We start from the raw sequence: 25,853 nt of genomic DNA on the forward strand, positions 1-25,853 counted from the left end.
CAGAGGTTAACAAGAAAATCTCACATGCATGCCATCAGTGGATGAAATCTGCCCAAATATCTTTTTTTCATGTGTCTCTCTATTATTTTGCATTATAAAGCAAAGTGGAATATAACTTACAAAGATTAATTGACAAGCGATACTGCATAATAGACAATTATTACTTCTAGTTTACAATTATGATTAGGGAGCCAATCCTCCAAGCTGCTGATTGCTTCTGTGATGTGCTGAGCTGCCTTAACATCTATTGTCTTTGCTGGAAGTTAAGGGTGTTGTTCATCATCTCACATCATCTCTTCAAGTGTTTAGCACCTTGAAGATCAGGTCATCAGGTCCCGATTGAGCAAAGCACTTGCCTAAATCCAGGCCTGTTCATCAAAGCACTTATGCATATGCTTAATTTTAGGCAAATGTTTAAATCCCACTGAAGATAATGGGACTTAAGCATTTGCTTAAAGTTAAGCATATGGTTAAGTGTTTTGCTGAATAGGGATGGACTGCTAAATCAGGGTCTAAAATAATATACAATTTTGGACAGAAACTTCATATTAATAAGACAAGAACAGCCTTGAAAGAAGCTCCTTTAAGGTAATTCAGGGGGGAAACATAGAGATTTGTTGTAAAGTGAAGGTTAAATATGATGTGTCTAATGCTTTAATATCTAACTAAACTTTATTAAAAGTAAGTAGTGTATCCAATACAAAATTTAGTTTTAAAATCTATTATTTTTAATACTTATGCCAAGTGGTGTTTTTGTTGTTGTTGATTTTTGAGGTTTATAGTGTCTCATATGGTACTGCACCAAACAAAATGCCCTGAAGAACTAAGGATGAGGTACTAAACTCTAAAACTAAATATATATTGCCTTAAAGAAAAAAAAGACACCACAACACGAAATCAGAATAGAAAAACATTACCTGTGTACTAACTTGAGCACACCATTTGGTACTGTAAATGGAGACCTTTCCCCTGACAACAATATTGTGGGTATGAAGATGTATCAATTACCAAGTCTAATTACCTTAATGGATAATGGATATCACCCTCATCTACTTCAGGAAGGGCACTTCCTGGTTTGTCTATTTACTTGTCTTTAAAACTTTATGCACTTTCTAATCTCTCCATGGAATAAAGGCAACTGTCAATGAGTAAAGGAGGAAAGACATGCAAGTTTCAGCTAATCTCTTGCTGTAATATGCATGCTAATATTCCACTTGTTTTACCTTGCATGTACAATTAAACTATGATAAAATTAATACTATTTGATAGTAGCTGATTTCTAAATGTGTCACCTTTCCTTCTAAACAAGATACTGAGCATGAATATCACCTGGTTTAAGTGTTCAAGAATATGAATACCTACTGTGGTGAGTCAGTCAATGCTCAAATTTTAATGTTTGAGATATGAAAAGTTCAGGTTATTTATATAAACCTCCACCTTATATACTCATTATTATGTTAAAATAAAATTTAAAAAAATAAAAGCACAAGAGCACATAAATGTCACTCAGCAGCAAGTTAGCAAGTGCCCATAGGATGGCTGTAACAGAAATAGTCTGCCAAAAAAATCTATCCTGTAGGCTTTTATTTAACATTATTCTTACTGTCCTCTGAGTCAATGCCCACTGTCCTGTCTTTAATTTATATGCATGTTTGTGTGTGTGTGTGTATGCTGACCATTCTGAGAAGCTATTTATTTTATCCAAAGAAAACTTCAGTTACAATACTTATAAAGATATTAAACCAAAATGTTGAGTAATGTCAACTTTTTAGTATATTTTAAATAAATCCTGTGTTAAAACATTAAAATATCACCCATAAATTACTCAATTATATTGAGCTTTATAACCAAACTACTATCACAAAAAGCTGTCGGACTTTAACTGAGACATGGGGTTGGGGGGAAGGGAGCTGTTTTAAACTAGATAAATTAAGAGTTTTTTCTTGATGTGTTCCTTCCACTTTGATTGTTGTATGTAAAAGTGTAGTAAGCTATTTTCTTCTCCAAGGACATCTCGTAATGTATTGTACATCAAAAATATTTCCTGGGAAAATATTCTAAATAATTTACTAAACAAGATACAATCAATATATTTTTGCACAATAACCTCAAAGAAAGCACTTATCAGCACAAGTAGTCATTTGTATAGTCTAATCTCTTACCAATTCCTACATTTAACACACACAAGCCATTTTTTTCACTAAAAACAAATTATACTTTTGACAGTCTTTAATTCATATTTTGAGATGAATTCTGGCAGCAAGAAAGATTTAGTATCTGATTAGCATGGATTATACTTCATGTGTTGGCATAATGATCACTAAAAAGGCATCATCTACTATGTGTTTAATAAACCTTAGTGGATGGAAGCTTGTGAACTTTTATAGTATTTTACATTTTATATAGACAATATTTTCAAAAGTAAATTTATAATGGTCTCCCTGGGAGAAAGTTAAAGAAATGTTTTGCCAAGAAACTACTATGTCAAATGTTCTGTAAAACATTAGTATGACTGGTAAAACAACATACACAAAAATATTAACAAATATTACATCAATCACATCAGTTTTGTAACTCAGCTGAAAGAATGAATGGCTCGTGAAACTCACTTCTACTTACAATATATTATTCCACCATGCAGAATGCAAATACTGGTTGCATATTATAAAAGTCAATTTCAGTACACCAACAGACATCTCAAAGTATAAACATGTAGTTGTGTACCATATCTGCATGTTAATAAGTGGGAAAGAAAGCATTTTTGTCAAATTTGACAGATTTTCCATGTTCCAGACTTGGCACCATATTTGCATGAATCTGCATTCATTTATCTATAGTATCATGCATAATGTGCATAGTAGTTGAGAAAACTTTCATCATGTTCATCTTAAACAGATCCTCCCCTCCCCCCCCCCCCCCCCAATGACAGTACCAACTGCAAAACATTTTTCTCAGCATATAAACTCCCAACAAAGTAAGTCAAGGAAAATGATCTCAGCTCAAAATTCAACATATGCTTTATAAAATAAAAATATAGGTTTGAATTATTATAATGGCCTGATTCTCCACTATGTTACACCAATTTGGTGCCAGGTATTACACTGGCATCTTCCTTTTATACTGGCAGAACTCCATTGACTTCAATGACTGATTTACATCAATGTAACTAAGATCAGAATCAGTCACTTGTATCACCCTTAAGTTCAGAAATATTTTACTGAGTTGGTGATACCACAGAAGTCAGTACCACCACTACTGACATTCAGATACTACTCAGTGTGATTGAGGGTGGCACAATTGGGGGCTTATGAATTTAATAGAGGTGAAAACATTACCTAATATCCTCCAAACCAGTTAAACTATTATAGAAGTAGGGGCCAATTCTGAGCTCACTTTCACTTATCAAGAGTCAGTCTTCTGAAATTAATGGTACTAGTGGTATAAAGAAAAATATATAAGTGGGATCACAATCAGGCACATATATTATAGAGAGATCTGAATCTTAATGAATTACCCATAATTAGATCCCACAACCTTTAAACATGGTGGCTGCAAATTCATACACATATATACACAAAGCCATAGAGAGTGTGAATGAAGTCAGAGGACAGCTCCCTCTCTCAGTAGTACCCTGCTGCCTGGGTGGCAGGAAAGAATTCACTCTCTCAATGGAACCTTGTTGTCTAGTGGATGCACCTCCCTCTGAAAGAAAGACACGATGGCTGCCTGTTTCAAAGGGACTCTAGTGGCTGGCTGAGTATATGTGGGTGGTGGTGGCAGTGGATAATGGGGATGTGTCTGTTTCCCTTACCTGCTTGTTGTGCTTACTACCGGCTGGTTATCTGTGGCTTGAAGACTGTGTGGTGAGGGGGAGGATGTCTGCAGCTCTCACGTTGTTCTGGTTGTTAGCTGGATATGTGTGCTGGGGGCTGATAAGGAGGTCTCAGATTCCCTTCTAGGGGTTTACTCGATTGCTGGCTTGGAGGGAGGGGGCCCTCTGCCCTCACTCTCATGACCTATACAGTGTTTTCTACCGGCTGCCTCCTGTGTTTGTGAAGCATAGGAGGAGGAGTAATTTTAGTGGGGAGTCCCCGACTCCTCTATCTGCTCATTACTTACTGCCACTTAGCTGGCGGGCTGTGTGTAGTGAGGGAGGAGATTGGGGTATCTTTGGTTTCCTTACTTGCCAGCTGTACTTGCCGCTGGCTACACTGGCTGCCTGCAGGGAGGAGTACGGAAGAGTACAAAGGGGATCCCCTGACTGACTCTCTCCTTCGCTTACAATACCTGGTGCTGGCTAGAGCGCTGCCCCTGTCTGTGTGTAACAGGGAGGGTCCCCAGCTCCCACAGCTACTTGCTGGGGATGGGAGGGCTAGCTGTGTGGAAGTGGTTAGGGGGTGACCCCAGCACCCTTACCTGCTTGCTGTACTTGCTGCTGGCCTGACAGCTGTACTCGGAGCAGTGGTCCGATCCAATGGAGATGTTGTCTCCTGCCCCCACAAAAGTATTGGCCGGGGGCAGTTCCTGCACGGCCTGGTGCTTTTTCCCGGCGGTGGGGGACTGCGGGTGAAGCTGGACAGTGGGCAGCGGCGAGCTGGATTTGTAATGCCTGGCCAGGTCCGGGCTGCCCGGGCCGCCGTTGACCGAGCGGTACCGGCCCATGCTGGGGCTGTCGGAGAGCTTCTCGTTGACGCTGTCGTAGCGCTGCCCGTTGGGCTTGGAGGCCTCCACGGTGACGATGCTGCTGTAGAGGGGCTGCTTGCCCTTCTTGCCTTTCTTGTCCTTCTTGGGCTTCTTGGCCTTGTCGTGCTGCTGCGGGGTGAAGAAGTCCTCGTGGTCTTTCTTGCCCGCCTCGTAGCCGTGCTTGCGCTTGGAGCGGCAGTACCGGGCCATGACCACCACCAGGATGAGCAGGATCACCGTCATGATGCCGGCCACCACCCCGATGACGATGCTGAGCCGCTGCTTGCTCAGCTCGTAGCTGGGGTCGCCGGCGATGTCCTGGGCCAGGGGCGTGTGCAGGCTGCGGGCCACCTGGCTCTCCACCACGGTGGCGTTGGAGAGGCTCTCGTTGACGAAGACGTGGAGCAAGGCGGTGGTGGACTGGGGCGGCTGGCCGCTGTCGTTCACCTGCACCACCAGGCGGTGCAGGCCATAGTGCTTGGGGGCCAGCTTGCCCACCAGCGACACCACGCCGCTGGCCGGGTCGATCTCGAAGAGCTTGAAGGGGTTGCCCCCGATGATGCTGAAGTTGAGGTCGGCGTTGAGGCCCGTGTCCGCGTCGGTGGCCAGCACGGTGGCCACCACAGTGCGCAGGTTGCTGGACGGGGGCAGCACGGTGTAGGAGCTGTTGCTGGGGAAAGTGACGGCGGGCGGGTTGTCGTTCTCGTCCATCACGAAGAGGGAGACGGTGGCGGTGGCCGAGCGGGGCGGCTCCCCTCCGTCCACCGCCTTGACCTTGAAGGTGTAGCTGGTCTGCTGCTCCCGGTCGAAGGAGACGGTGGAGTAGATGGTGCCGGTGTCGTTCTCGATGGAGAAGATGCCGGCGGCCTGGTCCTGCTCCCCGGGCTGGATGGAGAGGCTGAGCTCGGCGTTGCGGCCCCGGTCGGCGTCCATCACTGTCACCATGCCCACGGGGCTGTTGGGCTGCAGGTTCTCCTTCACGTAGAAGGTGAACACGTCCTGCATGAAGCGCGGCTCGTTGTCGTTGCGGTCGGCCACCCGCACCACCACCGTGGTGGAGCCCTGCAGGGCCGGCACCCCCTTGTCCCGGGCCGTCACCTGGAACTCGTAGGTGTCGCGCTGCTCGCGGTCCAGCACCGCCTGCACCAGCACGTCCCCGGAGTCCGGGTCGATGCTGAAGATGCCGCCGGGCGCCTCCGAGGAGAGGGGCGAGGGCTCCAGCGAGTAGAAGATCTCGGCGTTCTTGCCGCTGTCCGCGTCCGTGGCCGCCACCGTGGCCACCCTCTCCCCAGGCGAGTTGTTCTCCGGGAAGGAGACCTCCAGCACGGCCTGGCCGAACACCGGCGGGTTGTCGTTGGTGTCCGCCACCCGCACCAGCAGCGAGTTGTTGCTGGACAGGCTGGGGCTGCCCGAGTCCACGGCCACGATCACCACGTTGTAGTCACGGACGGCCTCGTAGTCGAGCGGGGCCGAGGTGTGCAGGAAGTACTTGCGCTTGTTCTGAGGCTCCCCCTCGCCCTCGCTGGCCGGCTTGAGCTGGAAGGGCACGTCCCCTACCACCGTGCAGGTCACCACCCCGTTCTCGCCCTGGTCGCGGTCGGACACCTGCACCAGGGCGATGGGGGTGTCCACCAGCACGTCCTCGGCCACGCTGGCCACCCCGTCCCGCAGTGGGATGCGGCCGATCTTGCGGATGTCGATGGTGGGCACGTTGTCATTCTCGTCGCGGATGTTCAGCACCACCGTGGCCTTGTCGGTCTTGGGCGGCTGGCCCCGGTCCCGGGCCATGACGGTGAAGCGGAGCTGGTTCACCTCCTCCCGGTCGATGCGGTGCAAGACGCTGAGCCAGCCCGAGGTCTCGTCCAGCCGCAGCAGGCGCCGCACCGACTCGGTGGCGGCCCCGAAGACGTACTCGATCTGCCCGTTCACCCCCACGTCCAGGTCGGCGGCCCGCAGCTGCAGGATGGGGGTCCCGGGGCTGCTGTTCTCCGCCAGGTCCGCCTCGTAAACGCTCTTCTCAAAGCGGGGGCTGTTGTCGTTCACGTCGGTGATCAGCACCCTCAGGATGGCCTGGGAGGAGCGGGCCGGGTCGCCGCCGTCCCGCACCCTCAGGCTCAGTTCATAGGAGTCCCTCTGCTCTCGGTCCAGCGCCCCCTTGACAATCAGCTGCGGCTGCTTCTCCCCGTCAGGGGTGTCGGCCACCTGCAGCTCGAACACGCTGCTGCGGGCCGCCCCGTCCGGCTCCTGCCTCCTCTTACTGCCGCCGGGGTAGAGGGCGCTCTCAGCCGCAGAAGCCGACCCCCCTCCTCCGCGTCTGCCCCCGTCGCCGCCGGGCTCCTGCAGCAGCTCGTAGCGCTCGATGCCGTTGCGACCGAAGTCTCTGTCGGTGGCAGTGGGGAGCAGATAGAGGGTCCCTACGGGCCGGTTCTCCTCCACGGTAAGGGTGAGGACAGGCGAGGGGAAGGTGGGGGTGTTGTCGTTGATGTCCAGGATGATGACCCGGCCCTCGAAGAGGTCCACCCAGCTCTGCGAAGGGCCGATTACCGAGACCTCGAAGTCCAGGAAGCACTCGTTCTCATCGAAGATCATCTGGCACTGCGGCAGCTTCTCGCGGTCTATGCGCCGCTCAGTGGTGCTCAGCTCCCCGGTCATGTTATCGATCTTCAGGTAGTCGGAGCCCGACTCCAGGCTGAATGTCACCTCTCCAGAGCCCGTTACGATGCCCAGGTCCGAAGCCACGTTGCCTATGCGGATGTCGGCAGGTCCTTCCTCGGCCAGCCGGTACCTCAGCAGCTGCTTGGCCGCGGCCAGGCTGACCCAGAGTGGAGGAGGCAGCAGGAGCAAGAAGCAGCAGCAGCAGCAATGCACAAAGCCAAAGAGAGTCCGCATCTTCCTCATCTTCTTCGCACCAAAACCCCCCTCCTCTCTCCCACCAACTCCCCTGACAAGCCAACAAAAATGCTCAGCGTGCGGATGATCAATTATAAAATCCTTCTCTTCCGGGAAACTTATTGTCTCATAACTGGTGCAATCGGTGAGCAAAACCCTGGTGTTGGCTCTTCTCCTCCCTTCCTTCCAGTTGCAATATGCTTACAGTTCATGGGACAGTGTATTTTGCTTTTTAAAGATTCAGCTCAACAGATAGGACGGGATTTTCCTCCTCCTCCTCCTCTCTGGATTTACTGTAATCACTTTGCAAGGTTTGTAATAAAAGCAGGAGCAGCGCGGTGCTATTCGAAGCCCCCCCTCCCCTCCCCAGGTCGTCTTCTTCGCTCCTAGAGTTAAGTACAATTCACACTCTTCTCCCTCTGTCTCTCAGCCGTTTACGACTAGGGTATTAGCTCTTTTCTTTCCCCACTCTGCACGCACACGGGAAAAAAATGTGAATCGTCTCATTCAAAGGGGTTGTGTCCGGAAAACTCCCAATCCTCTTAGCAATGGGCAAAAAATACAATTAAATAACTGATTAAAAATAAAATAAAAAACAAAGAAAAATACAAAAAAATCCCCAATAATAGCGGTAGCTGTACAGTGGGTAGGCGAGAACCCCTTATATCACAGAGCAGTCCACAGAAAATCCCCTTCGGTTAGCAGAAAAGCACCCAAATCCATCTTCACAGATCGCCTAAAATGTTCAGTTCTTTCTCCGTAGAGGATTTTTTTAAATAACTCTGCGCAAGGTCATTAGTCACAAAGCAACGATACAAAAACTGCAGAAGCCGTTTGCCCAGAATTTCCAAAGCTGGAGCAATGCACATACACACACACAAAACAGTCCCAAGTTTGTTTTTGCATCCGCAGTTTGTGTGTGTGCCTTACCTGCATTTGCACTGCATGTGTTATAGCAATCTGGATCTGCAGCACTGTGAGAGCGATTCACAAATGAGATTGCAGTCTCTCTCTCTCTCTCTCTCTCTCTCTTCCTTTCCGTCCCAATGCAGGTAACCAGATCTGAACTTGATCCTTTCAGTTCAAAGGTTAGCAACAAGGCTATGTGTCCAAAGGCGATTATTGCTTTGCTCTCTCGTTAATATACCCGGAGCAGAACGAGATGTAACTGGATCCCCCACGTGAATTAACAGATTCTGAATTACATCCATATAAGCGGAATGGCAAAGGGGAGGGGGGACGAACCGCTTTGCGATTTATAAAAATGCAGTCCTCTTTGCAAAGAAAATAATACCAGTCAATTGTTTCCTCTGAACCCCACCGCCTCGGCGGGTGAAATCTGCAGTTGTGCCTCCCCTCTTGTGCCTTTCAGAGAAGTGTGGTTCAGGCGCTTTCACAGCAAAGCGGCTTGTGCTTTAAAATGTTGAATGGCAACTGAGGCGCCGCTTCCCACTCGGAAAAAAGCAGTAAACCAGCAAGTTTGCCCAAAGTGGTGGGAGCTGCTGGAGCCTCTCTCGGCGGCTCTTCCCTGACGCTGCAGCAGCAGAGCCGCCTGCGCTACACACGCCGAGAGAGGGAGGGAGGGAGGACGAGCCAAGCGCTGCACTCCAGAAAGCCCAGCCTTACCCTCTGCTGCTGCAAGTGGGATAGCTGCTGATCGCAAAACACCAGCCCAGTCTTCAAACCCATCCTTGGCTGATGCTGTTGCTCTCTCTAACCCATGGTCTCCCGTGATTTCCTCCCCTTCAAGCCGCCACCACCACAACCACCTTCTGACTCTTCAATGATCAATTATCGTTAAGCAAATTGTTATTCTTCCTCTTATTTTAGAGTCCCTCCGTGCGCTGGGGACGGCATTTTGTGGCATCATGTTGGTCAAACAATTCATTTTGCATAGATTCGCACCTTTTCTGTCCGCTGGTGCTTTTCTAGCTAGATGATGAGCTGCAGTGACTGTAACAGGATCAAACTCCAGGGAGGAAAGGGGAGTGCGTTAGAGATCTCAGGATTTCGCTGGTCTGTTCCCCAGTGCTGGGGGTTTTGTCTTTATTGTGCCTCTTTCAGTGATTTGAATGCACATCTTCAACGGCGTCTGTGTGTTTCTTGGGAAAATGGACCCTCAGAGAAAGAGAGAATGTGTGTGGGAAGGGTGGGGGAGGGTTAGGAGAATAAACACATGTAAGTAGAAGTAATAGATTTATTTCTGAATAGGGACTTGCTGCTTCAGTGATTGCTAAAACGTAGTGTCGCCTACCTGGGTAAGTAAGAAATCAACTTTAATGTGAAAGACCTCGACACAACTTTGCTTATCCTTGCGTCTCTAGTTCACTTTCTCCTTCTTTTGACTTTGTGCCACTTAATTGCCCATGGCATTTGCATGCCTCTGCTCTTTTGGTTGATGTCTGACTCTCAGACCTGTCCCTTCCATTCGCATTCAACAAAGCAGGGAGGGAGACTCAGGCTGGTGGGAGAGGACGGACCAGGGCATGCATGGGGCAGGAAGTGGGGAATCCTGCTTTCCCAGTCCTGCACACACGTTCAGGAGAACAAACCCCCGAGGTATTTAATTTTAAATAAAAACATGAAGACAAATATGCCCAAACGTCTTTCTTTATACTGATGACACATTTATGCTAAAGCAGCCGGATGTGCTCATATGATTCAGAGCAATGATCACAATGAGTCTAGCTTGCTGTCTATTTCATGTGGGGAGGAGAAAGCGAGGTTTCCACCTCTTGCCTGTGCGAACTGTAGGCACCCCCAGAGACAGTGTGTGTATCTGCGGCGTGTGAGCTGGGGAATGAGTGCCTGAGTGTTCCCCACTCCCTGCCGTGCCAGGGCTAAAGAGGACTCTTTCTCCTGTGTAAGTGGATGCTACAGCTCCTGCGTCGCTCACTGGCTGGCCCAGCTCTGAGACTCCTCCTCCTGCTGTGCTGATGCCAGGAACTGCTCAGCTTTATATCTGCAGCATCAGCTAGAAAGCCCAGTTTGGCGCAGGCTCAGTTTTCACCGCCGCAGTCCGGGCTGCAGGAGGGGGCTCCAGGAGCTCGGCATCTTCGCATAGGGTTAAGTGGGATTAATACGAAATCCCCATTATGTTTGCCAAGCAACTTGACTGTCTCGAAATTCCCCCTCGCTGTCCGGGAAGAGGAATCTTGTCCGCACTAATCCCGCCATGCCAATAGGAATACCGGCGGCATGCTGCATTGCACTGGTCCCTGCACATGCTACACATTTCCATCCCTCGCTCCAGCCGCTGCCTCCCTCCCTGCTTTTCAACGCGTCCGGAAAACTTAACGCGTTCCCTTGTGGGAGGGGTGAGGCGAAAAAGCTTTTAACCTCCCCGCCATAAACTTTACTCGGCTTCCTGTGTGTGGAAACATTTGCACAGCACAGCCTCTCCCTCCCACCGCATCGTGTCTCATGGGCACACTGCTACCGCGGTCTGGTTTGCTGGGGAGCGCGTTTCAAACGAATAAGCGGGTTCTTTCTCTTGCCCTGTGCAACCTGCCCCATGCGCGCGCGCGCGCACCCCCGCCCCCCCGGGTGTATTATCCCCCCACGCTCTCTCCTCCCCCTTCACGTGCAATGTCTCCGAGTGTGCAATGCCTGCCTGCTCGGGAGCGCAGCGTCCTTCACAGCGGATTGGTTCCTCTTTCGGAGCAGAGGTAACAGCCCCCCCCCACCCCCTTCTCTCCCCTAGGCGGGCGGGCGGCGTGGGAAATGGATCTGACGTGCTCTGCATGGTGGATGGGCAGCGCTGCCTTTGGGCGCCGTGCCCTGGCTACGCGGCGAGGAGAAGGAAGTCGGGTCCACGTTGTGTGTGCTGCCCGTTTGTCTGGGGGGAGAAGGAATCGGAGCCCCTTGCTTCCGCTCCCCGTCTCGTACCCCAGCTCGGTAGCGTTAGGTCCCCACCACTTGTGGCCACTGCCTCACTCTCCGCAGGACCGAGCCGGCTAGTTCAGGCGGTGGAGATTTGCCCCTTTGGCCAAGACTGATGAGCGAGGGAGCCCTCCCCCCCCCCGCCGCGACACATTTGGGGGTTGAGTCTAGGGAAGTGGGATCGCACGTGTCATGGGCTGCAATTAATAAAATAGCCCAAGAGGCTGGCGACCGCACTCAAAGAAGCAACTGAGAGCTTGTGTCTTTAAAGGGAACATCTCATCATACTGGCGAGAAGGGAGCTTGTGTGGGGACTAACGTCCATCTGACATTTCTAGCCTTTATTATGCACGGGAAATCCCTTTAACGCCATCACTGGGCTTTTCTCTCCTCTCCCCTGCAGCTCCAGGGTTCCCTCTGCGGTAGCTTACAGATTGTGTAATTGTATCTGTTGATTAGAATAGTTAAAGTCCTTTGGTAAATATGCAAATATAATGAATCTTTAGCTTATTGCAATTTCTCGGCGGAGCCCGATTTCATCTTTCGTGCCTACCAACTCTCCGCTGGAGTTGGCTATTTTCCTCCTCCTCCCTCCCCAGCACAATTTGTTTTTTTGCAGTTCGGGAATGTCGATGTCACACTGGAAAATAGCATTTAGGATCAGTAATGGAGTCCAGTCTCGAAGAAAAGAGACTAAATCAAGGGGGGGGGGGAGGCAGTATCCGGAAAATAAAGTAGGTCCTGAAGGCAGAATCTCAGGTGGGTTTTCACTGAAAGGAGGTGGCATAGTCACAATAATATAAGGAAAAGGTTAAATACAGTAAACATGATAGCCAATTCTAGGGAAAAATATAAAGCAGTTAAAGCAGTTTGACGGGAAAGGAGAAACTGACTCAAGAACTCCACCAAGGGACAAACAGATGAAATGACACCACAACGGCACCAAATCTGTGTTGACCTTTCATCTTTTAAAAGTGTCTTGCTGATTTTTTTTTCATGTTTGTCCTGGTCTCCCACCTCCCTTCAACACCCTCTTCCCCTGCCAAAGCTTCCTTAGTTTGTTAAAGTGAATATACTAGGAGCTTAGTTGGGTTGGGTTGGAACAAATGCTGACACTTGCCAGTGTCTTTCACAGCCTTGAAACCATGTTTGCAGTATAGTGACATGTAATAGACAGAAGTGATTAAATTATTCATTGCAATAATAGCCTTTGTGATGGACAGTAAAAACTTAAGAATTTAAATAAGGAAACCAGTGATTTCCTTTTAAACAGCTTATAATTGCTTGCTTTCTTGGCTATTTAATTGGGCACTAGCCAAACATAAAGCAGCTTGTTTAAATCAGACAATTCTCTACCATTGTTTGTTATATTCTGGAAAGACTAGGGTTAAACAAATATTACTAGATAGAACAATAATTGTTGGTTGTTGGCAACAGGGAATAGGTAGCTGTAGTTAAACTGTGTAAGTGTTTAATTAAAACTTTACATCCCTAGGACAACATTTGAACTTGTCTTATTAAAAGGAATAAAAAATGGTTTTCATCCAGGGATGATCCCATTGCCCTTTCTGAATTTCAGATTTATAGGGGTTGCTTTGAGATTTAGAATAACATTTAGCAAAATGTGGTTTCCCAGTCTATTTGTGTTTAGCAAGATTTTGACAGTTCATATTATTATTCTTTACAAATCACAGTGATTTAGCCTGAAGATAATTTTCTAAATAAAAATCTTTCCATATAGTATTGGTTTTAAAATATCATCCATAGAGAGACAATGAAATGTGCCTATTTGAAAAAAAGGAAGTCTAGTTTGTTTAGCTAGGCTGCAAGAGATATAGGTAGATTTACTTTAAAATCTCAAGGCCATTAGTAAAAGCTTTTTTTTTTTTTTTTTTTTTTTAATGTAAATGGGTTTACGTAGTGGGCCAGATTTTGCCTTGATTTACACTTCTTATGCACCCCATTGACTTCACTGGAGTTGCAAGGGCTGAATTTGGCCCATAATTTTATATTCTTATTTATAATTAAACTACATTTCCATTCCTGGAAATCCAAAATAAGTTATAGGAAAAGGACATTGAAGAGGACAAATTAGAGTGATGCAAACCTATAAGTATCTCCATGTCAAAACTGGAAGAGATTTCAGAATTATTAGTACTCTACATATGAAATAAATCATAAGGACATATCAAGGAGATAAACAAAGTAGGATTCAAATAAAATATCAGAGACTAAAATATAATTTTGGAGAAACAGAATGAAAAAAGGTAATTTTTTCATAAAAATAATAAATGGGGACAGTTTGCATATATGCTAATACCACTACCATAGGAATACTTCACAGTGTTGCTGTCATTTTTGGAAAGAACTTAGATAATGTAGGTCCTTTGATGAAATAATCTGACGTATGTTGCTATGATAGTGATCTTATCAGTCAGAAATTAATATTAAAGTTTCAAAATTACTTGATCATGTTATAATGATTTGCATGGCATTTATAGCAGTCAAAGGAGTTTCCTTATTTGTAAGTAAATATATTATGCTTTTCATTGTCAATTTTTTTTAGAATGTGGATTTTCACAAGAACTCATAACCATTCAATTTACTAGCACTATTCAACATTTGGAATATTTTTTTAAGTAGGTGACAGAAATGTGCATCGGTATCCTAAAGATATTGGAGTAAAACAACAGCTGAGCACTCTGAATTTTTTTAAAGTCAGATACATTCTGATGATTTTCCCCTGCTGTCTCAGAATCCAGGATTATCTAACAAAGCTTTTGTAAATGACAAAATAAATAATTGTGTAAGATCACAAATTGTAACATACTACAGGTGCAAACATATCAATTACAAATGCATTTTCAAATGTTTAAAAATCAATTCACTTCTTTCACTTGCTCATTGAGGCTTGAGTTTAGGATTCTATGTTTCCTTAAAAAATGATGCCAATACAAAAGGTATATTATGGGCAAAATATTGCATGACTGACCCACATATGTAGTCCCATTAATAGGGCCCTACCAAATTCACGGTCCATTTTGGTCAATTTAACATGGATTTTAAAAATAGTAAATTTCATTATTTCAGCTATTTAAATCTGAAATGTCATGGTGTTGTAATTGTAGGGGTCCTGACCCAAAAAGGATTTGGGGGGGGGGTCACAAAGTTATTGGGGAGGGGGAGTTGAGGTACTGGTACCCTTACTTCTGTGCTGCTGCTGACGGCAGTACTGCCTTCAGAGCTGGGCAGCTAGAGAGTGGTGGCTGTTGGCCGAGAGTCCAGCTCTGAAGGCAGAGCCAGTGGCAGTGCAGGAGTAAGGATGTGATCCTTACTTCTGTGCTGCTAGTGGGGCACTGCTTTCAGAGCTGGGCGCCCGGCCAACAGTCGCCGGTCTCTGGCTGCCAAGCTCTGAAGGCAGCGCAGAAGGCAATACCATGACCTCCCTAAAATAATCTTGTAACCTCCCTGCAACTCCCTTTTGGGCAGGACCCCTAGTTTGAGAAACACTGGTCTCCCCCGTGAAAACTGTATAGTATAGGATAAAAGCACACTAAAGATCAGATTTCATTGCGGGAGACCAGATTTCACAGTCCATGACACATTTTTCATAGCCGTGAATTTGGTAAGGCCCTGCCCATTAACTTCATTGGGACTTCTTGGGGTGAGCAAGGCTAGGGGAGTTTGTTTGAAGGGAGGAGGAACTGTTTTTTTTTTCCAGGCAATATTTTGAAGTTTTCTGCCTGTGACCATACCACTAATGTCTGAAAGTATTAAGATGATCGTCATACTGCGGGTCCATATCCTAATTTTTGGCATGGATCTTCTTGTAAATTAGTAATTATAATAATATCTAGAAATTAGACATCATTTTCATCAGTAGATTTCAAAGCATTTTACAAAGGAGATAAGTATCATTATGCCCATGAGAAAGACAGAGCTGAAGTGATTTGCCCAAGGTCACCCAGAAAGCCAGAGGCAAAGCAGGGAATAAAACCCATATCTCCTGTGTCACTCCACTGTTCTATCCATTAGCCCACACTGTCTTCCACTGCTATGCTTGCTTAAGATATCATGTGTTCTCTTTAAGATCTCTCTTTGGAGATCTTTATTCCACTAAATATATATATATATATAATGGTCACAATTGATTTAAAAAAATATTTTTAAAGTTTCTACTGGTTTGAGAAATATTTCCTATCCTTAAATGGAGAATGCCACTAGAACCAATAACATTTCTTAGCATGGCAGAAAATGTTAGAGTGCAGTTGTTCTTTGTGGCTCCCATGTAGAAGACTATCAGTGCCAGTCTAGTATGTAGAAGAGTGAATGGGGACAGAACAAGCTGCCTCAGAAAGAAAAAAAATAGGGAGCAGGATGGAGAATTTAGTGAGGAAGCATCTAGGAGACTTTTCCTCTTTAATTGATGAACAGTTGGAAAGGCCAACAGTGCAAAGAGGGTCAGTCCAAGGAAAGTTCAGAGCAAATTGGGGTTCAGAAGAGCTCTGTGCACAAAGAAAAGTCCTGCACCAGGAAACCTGAGGGGAAACAGAAGACGTTACTATGATTGTTCCAGTCTTATTGCAATAACGTTATTCTCAAGTGACATTTCTACCAGCTATCTTTTACATCCAGAATCGAACACAAACACTGTAAGATCGTTTGTCTCTACTCCCGCTGCAGGGCTTCTCAACCTAATGTATGTCCAAGGCTTTCAGTTTTGTATTCCATAATTTTATTGTCTTCTTGAGAGGCTGCAAATAGTTTTGCTGTGAGTTGAAGTTTTTCTTTGTTTGTTTCAAATTAGACTGGCATATCATAAAACTTCTTGTCTGATGTCCTGTTGTATCCCATGCGGTGCTTAATTTACGATCAATATAATTCAGGATGGCAGCAAAAGATTTGGCATGTCTGCCTGAATCCACTGTGTCTGTTGCCTGTTGGATAGAAGAAAAAATATCCCCAAAAAGATAGCATCTCTACAGAGAGGGGGGAAAGGGGGACTTTGATTTTAAAATTCTAATGCTGTTACAGACAGCCAGTTTATATACTATGTTTGCTGGACTCCACTCTCCTGTGAATGGTCTCTTCAATATGTGTTATTGGCTGTGCTCTTATTTTATTTTTAGGCCTACACCTATTTTTCCCTTACTTATTTGGGAACTTTAGGGGTCTCCCTTCGCTTTCTCTTTACAAAAATATTGTAGTTCACCTGTCAAAAATAATTATTGCTCTCCCGCTGAAATAAGGGAAATATGAACATACTTTTCTTGCTGTAAATTAAGAAAGCAAATATGACAACAAGAGAAAAAAGTTCAAGTAAGGCCAAATTGTTAATTGCTTCTTAGACAGCTTGGCTGCGGTCTTCAGTGATCAAAACTACTTTACTATGTATCTTATAACCCTATATTCTGCTTCACTGTTCATATGGGAACTCCAATATTAGAACCATTAAGGACTAGATTGTCAGAACCGTTATTTAGCCATGCAGTGGAATAAGGGAGAGTAAGGTCCTGACCTTACTCCTGTGTTTGGCCCTAATCAGAATGTGACTGCAAACAATAGGGAGAGCAAGGGCAACTCACCTGATGGCACTGGCTATTAACAGGTATGCAAGGACACAAGATAGAGAGAGGGGGGCAGGGAGTGGGAGGGACCCTGGTTCTGCCCCTATTCAAGGCCTGATTAAAGCATAACCCTATGCCTGGGACCCAAAGTTCCCAAGTGATTTGATCAGAATCTCAGCTTTAATTTGAAATGAAGTAAATTTCTAGCCATTGTGGTTAAGAAGAAAAGTTTGAAAAAATGGTCTCAGTGTAAATGATGTAGTGACATCTGCCCAAGTCTGCAGACAATAGATACAATAGCTCTGAGGGGTGAACTCCCCCATTCATCCCAGTTGGGTATAAACTACACCCAGAAGTAGTGAGGGGCCCTGCCAATAGCACCCTGAAATAGGATTCTGTGTATGTCAAGAAAAAAGTGCAGCAGGCCCATCCCACTCACCCAAATAGATTCACTCTGGTTACTGAGGTAAGTACTGGACTCCCTGACTGCCACTTTTGCCTCTCCATGAGGGTGAGAGGGTCACTGCTGCTGCTCTTGGGAAAGAAGGAGGCTCAAGGCTGCTGCCCCTGCAGCTCTGGGAGGTGTTCCCCCTGTAGGGTGACCAGAGAGCAAATGTGAAAAATCGGGACAGCGGGTGGGGGATAATAGGAGCCTATATAAGAAAAAAGACCCAAAAAGCACGATTGTCCCTATAAAATCAGGACATCTGGTCACCCTATCCCCCTGCTATCAAAATTCCAATTGCGGGATCATTATGGGTCAGAGCCAAAAGGGTAGGCCCATGGGGGAGTTATACATTGCCCCTTATGCTGAGTGGATTGTAAATGTACAAAAAAATCCTTGAATGAGTCCCCTACTACCTCCATTCCTCCTTCCCTCTTTCCCCTGCACAGGTGCACACACTTTAAAATGTCTGGTTTAACTCTCTATTAACTTATTTCCAAATTGTCTGGGACTCATCCCTCAGTTACTTTTATAGCACACTTCAACAGTAATAAATACTGTACATAGTGTTTACGACCTACAATATATCCAGAGGAAGAGAGATACTTACTGATAAGTTTACACATTTTTCTTTTTCTGATAGAAGGCTGACATATCTTCCTGTGTGTTCATTGTGTGAGCTGCTCTTCAACAAATTAAAAATCATCCAGGACCAGGCAGGACATAACTGCAATCTATGTGCTTTCAAGAACACACAGAGCTACCAAAGGTGTACACCTCTCTTTGCATTGTAAGACCATGAAGAAAGGAGACATGCAATGTAATAAAATAGGAAGATCACAGCCGCTAGTTGATACGTAAGGATTTGGGGTCTGATTCAAAGCCCATGCAAGTCAGTGGGAGTCTTTCCATTGACTTCAATGGGCTTTGCACCAGGCCCACAGTGACTGAATGATAGACAAAGCTTGCAGGATGATCACAATCACAAACCTGAAAACAATAAATGAAGTTAATTTTAATAAAATAAATAAAATTAAATCATTTGGAGTATAAACATTACTTTATGATTTTTCTATTGGGATGACATTTATTTGCTTCAAGGATGCCTTTATAAAGCCAGCCCATTGCCCTGGTAGCATCATTGTCCATTGACTAAGACCCAAGATGTGCATTCACTGAGAGTAGCTACCTACCGTATGCAGTATCCATTACTTTCACAACTAAGTGCTTCACAAGCAGAAAAGGAGTGTGAGAGAGATGGTAGGTAGACAGAGGGCAACTTCAGGATCAAAAGAAGAGGGGTCTTGGCAAAAGGGAAGTAATATCTCTAGAGAATGTCAATGATTAGGTAGGTTGAAACAGAAGGGAAGGGAGGAGAGAAAGATGCATAGCTATGGCATTTAAGGAGGACAGAATTATCCAAAATGGCAAAGATCAACTAAAACAATGAGGGAGGGGTCACTAGCAGAAAGGATGAGGCTGAATGCACGGAGAAGATGCACAGGTTTTCATGCTAAGGCAAGAGAAGAACCAAGATGGAAATTAGTCCAAGACACAATTGTGTGAGTGAGAGAAGGAGGTTCCATTCTCAATTATTTAGCATAAAAGGGTGTGTCTTTAAAATCCATCCAAACGTGACAAATTTATAAGTCTTTGAAAAAATCTCAGTTTACACATGCTCTGTAGAGAAGTCTTAGATTTTAGTAGCTATATTCCCCAAAGATTCTATCCACAGTGGGTCAGCCCATTCCGGAGCTGGTAAGGACTTTCTCTGCAATTGTAGTTCTGACATGTTGCAGGCAGGGTTGGGTCCAGGGACCTAAACTGTGAGAAGAGATCCTATCTCTCCTGTACACTCTATGACACCCCCCCCATCCCCTCCCTCAGCTGGGCTCAGGCAGCGCAGAGGAGGAAACTGCCTAATTTCCTGATCTGAATGACGAGGGGACAAAAGACGGGGAGGAGGAAATGGGAAGAGTAGGTTGGGACAAGGAGTCTGGGGGATGAGACTAGGACAGAGGCTGGTTGTGGGGGATAAGGAAACTGGAGCTGGGAGTTGTGGGTGAGGAGACTGAGATTGGTTGGACAAGGATACTAAGACTGGGAACTGGAAACGGGGGATTGGAAGTCACACATGGGGGGAGACAGGTTGGATGTGGAGCCTGGGGGGAGATTGAGGCTGTCTGGGTGAGGAGACTGAATAAGAACTAGGGGACAGGGGAAGAACTTGAGGAGCCAGTGTTCAGGGAAAGAACTGGGAGTGATTGGATAAAGGGTGAAGTAGCTGGGGAAGGGGAAAACAAGAAGCCCAGTGATGGAGGTTGGAACTGAAAGCCAGTGGAGGGAGGGAAACAGGTGAGGGGAGATGTCTGGAGGCTACGGAGGGGGAAAGAGAGATATTGAAGCCAGGAGGGGGGAAATTGGGGATGGCTGGGCATGTAAATAGGAAATGGGAATGTGATGAGAGACTAGGACTTACTGGGCATGAGAAACCTGTGAGGTGGTGACTGGCACCGGGTAGGGTTCAAGAATATTTCTGGGACCAGAAATCAGGAGAAGAGAGACCGGGACAAGGACAGTTTGGAAGGGAGGGGGCAAAAGAGGTTATGGTGGGAGGAACAGACAGAAGACTCTGCCCACTAGAGCTCACTGACCTCCACAGTCTGGAATGAAACCAACAATTCCTTAATTTCACCATTTCTTGTCTGTCATCAAACATTTGTGAAACCCACTGTAAAAGTGCTGCTCTCCATTTGGATGATGACCCACTATTACTGTCAGGTACGCCATTAGTTCAAATAGCAGAGATCTGTGTGGTGGATCTAAAATTTCCAGCACTGTTGATGATAAACATGGATATCAATACGATGACATATGATAGAATTTCTGTTTTTTCAGTATGTTTAAAAAAAACAACCTTAGGCGCTTCCACATAAAACTATGTTAAAAGAACATTATTATTGCAAAGTCAATCACTCAAAAGAAATACCAGAATTATGGATGACTGGGCATCTTTTAATGTATTTTTGTGTTTGTAATTATTTATTTAGCTTACAATCCATAGTGCTTAATAGACGGATGAAAGACAGGATCCCTGCCCTAAAGGGTATAAAAATCTAAACTGAGATGCAATTGTGGATACAAGGACTGGAGGAGGGGAAAACAGAAGATAAAGGTAAATCCAATGAGCTTTAATAGGTGACATAGACGTTCAAGGGTTTTGGTGTTTTATACACTTTTTACTAAATGTACGATACGGTTTCTTAAGGGGAATGCCTAGGGTTTATAGGTTTCACAGAAGAATTGTGATTTGGAGGAGGGAGTGTGAAGATGACGATGGTGGTGTGGCAGACCAGAGCATGAAGTGAATTTCAAGCAAAGGGTACTGTACTGAGAAAGGCACAAAGACAAGAGTGGGAGAGGAACACTGGAATGGAAGAGCTATTGCACTTTTCACTCTGGCCCAGGGATTTTCAATCTTCTCCCAAAATGAACTGGCCTTGACTCCACTGTCACTATTCTTTGTGGCTGCACCCAACAATCCATTGCTGGATGTGGTAACAGCAAGAAACAGCACTGTGGGGCTGATGGATGGAGGGTGGTGAGTAGCAACTGCAGGATTTGGTATATTATACTAAGTCATGGGGACCTGGGTGGTGCTGTTGGGAATGTACTCCATGCTGAGGGGTGAGCAATGCTGAAGGTGGAGAGATGCTGGGTGGAAGGTTGAGGGAGTGCTGTGAGGGATATATTAAATAGTAGGGTACTAGAGTTTGCTGCAGGTTTTAAGGATTGTTTAGAAGGGTGAGGGATGAGGCCTGGGTACTGCAAATGTGGGGACTGGGTAGCTGAGTCTAGACTATACATTTACGTTCCTTCATTGTCTTCTTTTAGAGCTCTCCAGTTTGTAGTCATTCAGCAACTGGAGTCTGACTAGAATATGTACATTTAATATATGCTCAGTAACTCATTATAAACAGCTTTGTTTTTAACTAGTAAGTAGGGGTAATCTGCTTCTACCCTCCATTTGAGCCCACTCAAGGGTGAAAGCATCTTTACTTTTCTTCAGGCAAGTTGAAAGTTAAAGTTCTGAACCTGCAAACCTTTTCTCATGTGAGTAGTGGTCACTGCTTATTGACCATGCAAGTAGTCCCATTGAAATCATAACTCGGGTTCTCTGTGAGACCTGAGTCGCTGACTAGAAAAACTCTGACTTCTAGATTAAACCTGGGACTAACCAGTCACAAAACACTGCTTTAAAACAATCCTTTCTTCTTTCTGAGGAAAAAAAGCTTTTCAATTGCTACTCTTGACCCCCTTGTAAAATGCTCAGATTCCAGTTGCTGACTGAAAACTACAGTTTCTAAAAACACCCTGCTCTCACAGTTGATTTACCAAGAATTGAGACGTCTGTACATTGAAAAAGCATAGATGCCTAAAAAGGGACACATTTCCATTTTAAATAAGGATGTGAGAGAGAACCAACCTGTCAGATTTGCTGTACATTTATAGTAAGGCAAGAAGCCCGCTGGATTATGATATCCTGCTTCCTCTTGAGAAGGCCTTGTTCCCTCTCTTCTGTCTCTAAGTAGAGCCCTCCAGTCTTTAGAAAAACTCCCAAATACTATTTTAAAGGCATTCTAGAGCCAACTGGTTATACATGTTAAAAATGTCGTATAAAATCATGAGACCTTCTTGCACTTTAATGTGGTTAATGAATATGGTTGCAAGACTTTAAAACCCTCTGGTGCCTAGCGGTAGACTTGAAGAATATTCTATTTAAAGACAGTGCTGTTTATAAAGGGGTTTAAATCTCATATTTTCTTCATTACGTACCCTCATATTGTCTTATTAATACCTCTCTTGGAGAATTACACCTCAGCTCCCGCTCTTAGTGCTTAGCCAGAATCAGTCAGAGCAGAAAGCAACTGATGGTTCAGCAATTTCACTCTGCTGCTGTTCCTGGGGAAATACACAGTACAGTCCTCCACTGCTGACGGGAGAGTACTGTGATGATATTTAAATTCTCACCAGACACTGTAGCTGGCAAAGCATCACATATGTGTCTGGCCTATACCACCTAGCACTTTCCCAACAAGGGATTATACTGAGATCGACAAGAATTGCATCAGTTTCAATCTGTAGCTAGGATCTGGGAAGGGCTATGCTCAGAAATAGCAGCACAGATGCAATCCTGGGGAGTAGGAGGAAGCAAAAGAGCAGGGGAAAAAGAAGAGTGACAAAAGAAGGTGAAACTGTACAACTTGTTTCAGTCCCTCATTCCCTGAATGAGCAGGGGCTAGGAACTCTGGGGGGTACACTTACCCAGTAAGGGGAAGCATTGCTCTCTAGACACCCCTTCTGGCCAACTCAACTACTAGTAATTGACAGTTTATGAAAGGAGCCAGGTCCCAGCCATTCTCAATCAGTGGGAGGGTTACAGTGTTGTGGGATGTAGAAGTGAGGAAGGAACTAAATGAGGATCCTCAAAGACAGCCCCCCCTCACACACACACAAAAAGAAGGGTGGGGGGGCTCAAACAAAAAAATGGAAGAGACTGAAACAAAGAGGAGGAGGCAAAAGGTACAACACAGTGAAAGAGGCTGGCAGAGGGTGGGTATTGGAGTAGGAGAAGAGAAATATGGCAGAGGGTGGGTATTGGAGTAGGAGAAGAGGAATACACCAGTGGACTATTTGCACTAGAAATAAAAGTCATTGCAGGTTTCAGCACCCACAGTGAATCTTTGTACCAGGTCCTTGGCACCATTCCATCTGCTTTATGCTGCTTGGTAGCACAAGGAAGCTAGTAACCTAGTGGATCTTCCCTGAGATAGCTAGGTGGCCCAGAACTGCCCTCAGAGGCTCCGGGGTAGGAGTATAGGTAAGAGAAAGGAGCTACATCCAGAATACCACTGTGCTTCAGCTATCGCTGGCTGTTGGAACATTCCTGGCTGTCGGATATAATTCGCAGCATCCTTGAGGGTGTCCTAAATTATGATGGTGGTCAGGATGGTACCCTGCCAGCCCCAGGATCACTGATATGCAAAAGTGAGATGAATTCTCCGTTGAGCCTTTCCACCCAGTTAAGCTAAGTGTATTTTGACTGCAACTGAGGACTGACACACATGTCCACACACAAAAAAGCTGTTGACACTCCACAGGCCTTGGCAGTACCACTGTGAGATCATCTTCCTGGAGCCTGTACTGGTTCACTGCACACTCATGCAATATAGGAACAACAGGCATTACAGCTGCAGAATTGCACCTGGTCCTCCCAACTCCACCCCACAATGCTGTGTTCACCTCCTGCAGCACCTTTCATTTCCCTTCCCCAAAGAAAGTAGGTTTAACACCACCTGAGCTAACTCTCAGTTCAGTTTCAACAATGCTCTTAAAATGGGCAGAGCACACTGAATACAATACAGTAATTTTAAAATATATTTTAACAGAAGAGAACTTTCAGATGGACCCTGTGAGAATGATGGTTCTGCCATCCGGGAAATGCAAAACAATAGACTTTATTACCTCACCAATTTGGAGGTCATGTACAGTTCTGTTGAGATGCAAAAGTGTCACTTGGAGGCTTTCTGAGTGGAAAACTTATGCACACGAATACTCTCTGTAGTCATATTTCCCCCTGTTCTCCAGTAGGTGGTGGTAGAGAGTTCCTTCCCTATAGAGCTTCTGTTTATCTGGCATTCTAGGTAATCAGCTTAGCAAGCTCATGGCCATTCTTATTCCTGTTCACCAGAAGTTGGTGGCAGAAAGATCCTTTCCCTCTAGAGTTCTGATCCACTCCTTCCCCTGTTCACCAACAGATGGTGAGCTGCTTACCCTTTATAGCTTCAGGCCACATAGTTTACATATTAATACAAATATCTCTGATAATGAAAAAGAAGGAAGAAAATATAAAATATGATGAAGTCACTAAACTGCTTCTGTATCTAATGCTTTATAATGTTTTCTAGGTTGTGCCAAAACCTCTTGAAGATGAATAGCTTTGTGTGCTAAGTATGAATGATCAGAAACAGCTGCTTTGGTGAGAGTTTCCTCTGTCACTTTCTTTTTCTTTTTATTCCTGATGCACTAAAGTTGTAACAAATTTTGTTGGGAAAGATAGTATTGAATACAGAATATAGCAAACCTCTTACACTTCCCACTGATTGAGATAAAAAAATCAGATTTCTGATCACAATAGAGCTTATTTCAAATCTCATCATTAGAGTGACAACACAAGTAATTCAGAAAGTAGTTGTGCTAGTTTGAGACAGGTTGTCTCACTGGATTTCTTAGTTTCAGTAATTCCCCTTCCCCCTTCAAATCAACCAGATGGTACAGTAAACGTGGTGAATTTTTTATATGGATCTAGACCTTAAGATGCATAAAATATAAACTAGTTTCTTATTTCTTCCATTTTTTAAAAAAGATGCTTCTATCTTGACATTGCCAAACAAAGAAATAGTATTATCAAAAATATTCCTGAAAGGAATCTTCTTGTGTAATTATTATAGTGGGTGCCTGGAAGAAGAAGCCTCGTTTTCCGTAATTCTCCCTTAGCCTCAGGGAATGCGAATTAGGCTTGAAGTCTCTAAATTCTATTCCCGCTTCTTCCACTAACAGATCTTAATAATTATTTGCACTTTACCATTCTTATTTAGTGGGGAGGAATATTTGGCTGCATATTTTCTATAGAGAGAGAAGCTGATTTAAAAGGAAATTGAAAAAGAAGGTACCCGCAGCAGGAATGGAGCTTTCAGGCTCTGCTGGAGGGAGTGGTTTACTAATCTAAACATAGTGGAAATGTTTACTTTCCCTGAGCCAGTGATTTAAATCAAGGCAGAGTTGGCTCATACCTTCATCAAGATGGAAACACTGATATCACTGTAGATTTATGTGTAGATTTTTCAGATCAGACCTCAAAAACTGAAGCTGCATTGGCTGTGTTAAGACATCACAAATAGAGCTATGTAAATAACTGATTTTTTTTTTTTGGTTCAGTGGCTGAACCAGAACATTAACAAAAATAGTTTGGGGTTGATCTGGAATGGAAATGATCCAGTAAACCAAAAAAGTAAAATAAAGAAATAAAGAAATACATAAAGTAATTAATTAATTTCAGGTCACATAAAACATTTAGTTCAACCTGAAACAATATGTTTTGATTTGTTTGAATATTTTTAACCTTTTAAAAAAATAAAATTGAACTGAAGTTCAAAGAGAAAAATCATTTTGAATAAAAAGTCAAAATATTAAACTTCAAAATTGCTCAAATGAAATGTTTTATTTTTTTTTTTAGAATTTTTTGGTTTGGTTTGGTTTCTGACAGCTTTGTTTTGGCAGCTCTCTAAAATTCACAAAATATTTTGGTCAATCCAAATCTGCATTTT

General features: G+C 44.8%; 1 protein-coding gene and 1 long non-coding RNA gene across 2 annotated transcripts in view; one reads left to right on the plus strand and one right to left on the minus strand.

The window, feature by feature from the left end:
• PCDH7 (protocadherin 7) overlaps positions 1-7,572 on the minus strand; it is a 390,709-nt gene extending 383,137 nt beyond the window's left edge. The window contains exon 1 of the mRNA XM_039542047.1: positions 4,417-7,572. Within this exon, the coding sequence (XP_039397981.1) occupies positions 4,417-7,572 (3,156 nt within the window). The remainder of the gene's footprint in view (positions 1-4,416) is intronic.
• A 3,592-nt stretch (positions 7,573-11,164) lies between these two features.
• Positions 11,165-24,501, plus strand: LOC120406197. Its single transcript, XR_005599135.1, has 3 exons — positions 11,165-11,240; positions 20,517-20,641; positions 24,435-24,501. It is a non-coding gene; the product is annotated as an uncharacterized LOC120406197 (long non-coding RNA).
• The last annotated feature ends 1,352 nt before the right edge of the window (positions 24,502-25,853 follow it).

The sequence above is a fragment of the Mauremys reevesii genome, linkage group 5 (genome assembly GCF_016161935.1).
Source record: "Mauremys reevesii isolate NIE-2019 linkage group 5, ASM1616193v1, whole genome shotgun sequence".
NCBI lineage: Eukaryota > Metazoa > Chordata > Testudines > Geoemydidae > Mauremys > Mauremys reevesii.